At 38.8% G+C, this 3462-nt stretch overlaps 1 protein-coding gene across 1 annotated transcript; it reads right to left on the minus strand.

Moving 5' to 3' along the window:
- Positions 1-881: 881 nt before the first annotated feature.
- LOC133864147 (NAC domain-containing protein 83) lies at positions 882-2738 on the minus strand. Its single transcript, XM_062300399.1, has 3 exons — positions 2232-2738; positions 1685-1974; positions 882-1476 (listed from the first exon to the last, which is right to left on the minus strand). The coding sequence occupies exons 1-3, from the start codon at positions 2410-2412 to the stop codon at positions 1177-1179; spliced, it is 771 nt and encodes a 256-aa protein (XP_062156383.1). The 5' UTR covers positions 2413-2738; the 3' UTR covers positions 882-1176.
- Positions 2739-3462: the final 724 nt, after the last annotated feature.

Below are 3462 nucleotides of genomic sequence, written 5' to 3' on the forward strand. Positions count from 1 at the left end.
TCTACTTTTCCTCAATAACAAGAATCTCAAAAATCACCTACTTGGGTCTTGGGTAGTATTATCGTTTACGCAAACTCAGAGGAAGGGGGCAAGAAATCCCATATACTTCTATAACTTCTAAGAACCTAATGCCAATTGGATCAGTTTTCAAAGCTAGGGGACCACCACCCCCACCCCCCCCCCCCCAATGATGCCACCCCTGCACAAGAATCAATGTAGTTCTAAAGTCTCTCTACTTTCACCTACCGGTCTTGTAGATTCAAATTTTAGTTAACCTTGTTTCCCTACAGCAGCAAAATATACCTACCCTACCCTGCATGTTCCTTGTAGTGGTATGTATGTATATATATATATATATATATACTTTGGAAAATACTTTGCAAGGATGTCTGTTTCTCTGAACAAGAACGGGCCATTTTTCAATGATATAGTTGGAGTGCTTGTGTGTGATATGAATTAATATTGTTGTGGATGTCTGTTTCTCTAAACAAGATTCGGCCATTTTTCCAATGACATAGAATGGGAGATTTTATGAAGATTTAAGACATTAAAGACTTTGGAGATTCGATCCGTTTGGACACACGATTAAGGAATTGGTTCTCTCAAGTGGCTTTGCCTTTTTCCCCACTTGCCTCACAAAGGGCAAAGATCAGGTTCTTATTCTTGGGCTCCCCCAAGAATTGCTTTCCTTCGACAAAGTTCATATTTGATGAAAACATAGTGGCCTTCCCCCTTTTCCCTCTCTTTCCTCTCTCTTTCCGTCTCTCTTTACACTTTCAATTTACCCTCCCCTTAAAAATCATTTGCCTTTTGATAAAGAGACACCTATGCATGGATGTGCTTTAACAACGTCAAATTCTAACGTTTTTTTAAGAAACATGTTCAAATGGAAATGGAGATTAATAATATCACTGACTGAAAATTAGGGACTACATTACATAGTACCAGATGTTATCACATCCAGTGCTGTCCATACTGCCGATGACAAGTAGATGCCGGTTTACTTCTTTCTTGATATCGCTTTGATTTTGAAGAGTTACAATCACATATAAAAGAAGAGACGCGAAACATTCATTTGCCAAAGATTGGATTTCGTAGATGGTTGTTCTGACTAGGTAATTGAGATGCCAAAACACTGGTACAAAGGAAGAACCCACTAAGAAGATTATAAACTTGTTATGGTTTTCTTCTGAAATAAGGAAAACTATTGCAACTACTGCTCTCTTCGTGATCATCTGACTGATCATGAGAAGAGACCTCTGTGACTCCACTCGACCCTGAAGAGGAGGAAGCAGGGGCAAGGTTCAAATCAGTCCCATCCTTTCTCATGAAGTCATAGAAAACAGGCTTAGTAGTCTTGAGTTTCCGGACAGCGTTATCGTTGCCAATTTGAACATTGTCCTCCTCGTTTTTAGCACTTCTTTTCTTCAAGAATATGCGGCAGAGAACCCAATTGTCCATTGGAACCACAGGGCTCTGCGGATGGCGGAAACAAAGGATTAATTAACAAATCTAGCATAATTAATTAAAAGGACCAATGCTGGTAGTTTATTTTTAGAAATTTAGTTGAAATTTGAATATGGATTTGGTGTTCTGTCTTGTGTATACAAACCTTAGCCTATTCAATTAATCAAGAAAAAGTTAACAAATGTATAACAGAAATAAAATAGTAGTGAAAACTCACTTCAGTCGAAGTCTTCCCTTGTGGGGCATTGGCTGCCTTGGTGGTTTCAGCACTAACAAAGCGATATTCGTGCATGATCCAATCAGTCCTAGACCCGTGTGGGGGCTTCCCTCTATAAAAAACCAGAGTTTTCTTCATCCCCACAACTTGGTTGCCCCTAGAAGTCACAATTTGCTTGTCAATTCCAGTGGCCTTCCAGTAACCGGAACCTGTTGCTCTGTTGGATCGGTTTCCATTGGGATACTTGGATTCCCTAGTGCTGAAGAAATACCTCTCTTGCTCCAAATCACCTGAACCCCAAGAAACCTCATGTATCAGAAAAACACAGAAATTCTCCAAAAAGAAGTCAACTTGAGCTCAAGGGCCTGTTTCATTTAATATATGGGGGGCATACTTTTTCCCAAAATTGTTTCTAAGAAACCAATTTTATAGCCACATGGCATTGTAGTTTGGTTATATGTGAGACCCAACCTCAAAATGATATGCAATTCATGAAATTTTAGTCAAAATTGAGTTCCAAAGGTTTCAGATATGTATGTTAACCAACCTGGCAAATCCCAAGGATCAAACTTGCAAACATCAACTTCAGGGATGATGGAGGCAGGCAAGGGGTAGGAAAACACCTTGCGCTTCAAGTACTGAACGACAAGCTCTTCATCCGTGGGATGGAAACGAAAGCCAGGAGGCAACCTTAGCACACCATTCTTAACAAAGTTAAGCTTCTCCATCTCAGAAAACACGCCCTTCAAAACCAACAACTCACCGTTGAAAACAAGCCTTTTAATTAAGCCTTTTTTGTCCCGGGATATATATAACTCGACCCAGCTGAGCTACACCCAACTCAAGCAAGTCATGCAGACTTCTTATAGCCCCTTAAAGCATGAGGAATAACAAGAAAGGTAATCAACAAGAACAAGAAGGAACAAGAACAAGAAAGAAAAGGGAGATTATAGGCATAAAGAAAGGAAAAGTTGGACAGGAAAGAGTGGGTGTTTGAGAGGAGAGAGTTGGTGTTTATTTTATAGTAATGGGTGTTATGAGAAAGATAAGAGAGGAAAGGAATACGACGACCCATTTGGCGTAAAACAGACTCAAACTCCTTTCCCCCTTGACGCTATATTTTAACAATCGTCTAAGAGTTCTATTTGGGATTCCACGAAATGGTTCAAGGTTTTTTTTTTTTTTTTTTTAATTGAAACGAGACCGAATGCATCTAAAAAATAAGCCTAGTGGACTTCGACCTTTGTGTGTGGGAATAACCAAAGCTGTTGAAGCTCCCTTGAACGTTTTCTAACCTAGTAAAAATAAAATTGAAATTCTACGAAGGAGTTATAAAACGCAACCATCTTCCTAGGTTCAATAATCAAATCGTATTTATAAATAAATATAAGATTATATAAATTAATTTTAATTAAATTTATTAAATCAAATTGTGTTAAAACATTAATACAAAATATTATAAATTATTCATCATTTGTCTCGTTTAATTAAATAGATTAAATTCGTTAATCCCGCTGACAGATCGTCTAAGAAAAAGTTAGATGTGGGTTCAGATTAATGGGGTGGAAGGAATTTATGGACGGTGGTGGGGGTAATTTGGTCTTTGGGAAAAGAGGATGGTATTATGGTCATTTTAGCGTTACCCCCACAAATGGGTTGCGAGGGTGGTAGGGAGGGCCTGGTAATAGTGAAGTCAGCTTGTGTCATGCTGACAGCTGGAGCTCAGAAGTGCTTTGAATGACATTTTTTTGGAAAGTACAAATTTCCCCTTGGTTCCC

The sequence above is a fragment of the Alnus glutinosa genome, chromosome 1, assembly GCF_958979055.1.
Source record: "Alnus glutinosa chromosome 1, dhAlnGlut1.1, whole genome shotgun sequence".
Taxonomy (NCBI): Eukaryota; Viridiplantae; Streptophyta; class Magnoliopsida; order Fagales; family Betulaceae; genus Alnus; species Alnus glutinosa.

Coding starts and splice junctions, on each gene's coding strand:
- LOC133864147 (XM_062300399.1), bottom strand. CDS start 2,412: ATGGAGAAGCTTAACTTTGTTAAGAATGGTGTGCTAAGGTTGCCTCCT. Junction 1,975..2,231: donor TGATCCTTGGGATTTGCCAG/GTTGGTTAACAT, acceptor CTTGGGGTTCAG/GTGATTTGGAGCAAGAGAGG. Junction 1,477..1,684: donor AAGGGAAGACTTCGACTGAA/GTGAGTTTTCAC, acceptor CGCCATCCGCAG/AGCCCTGTGGTTCCAATGGA.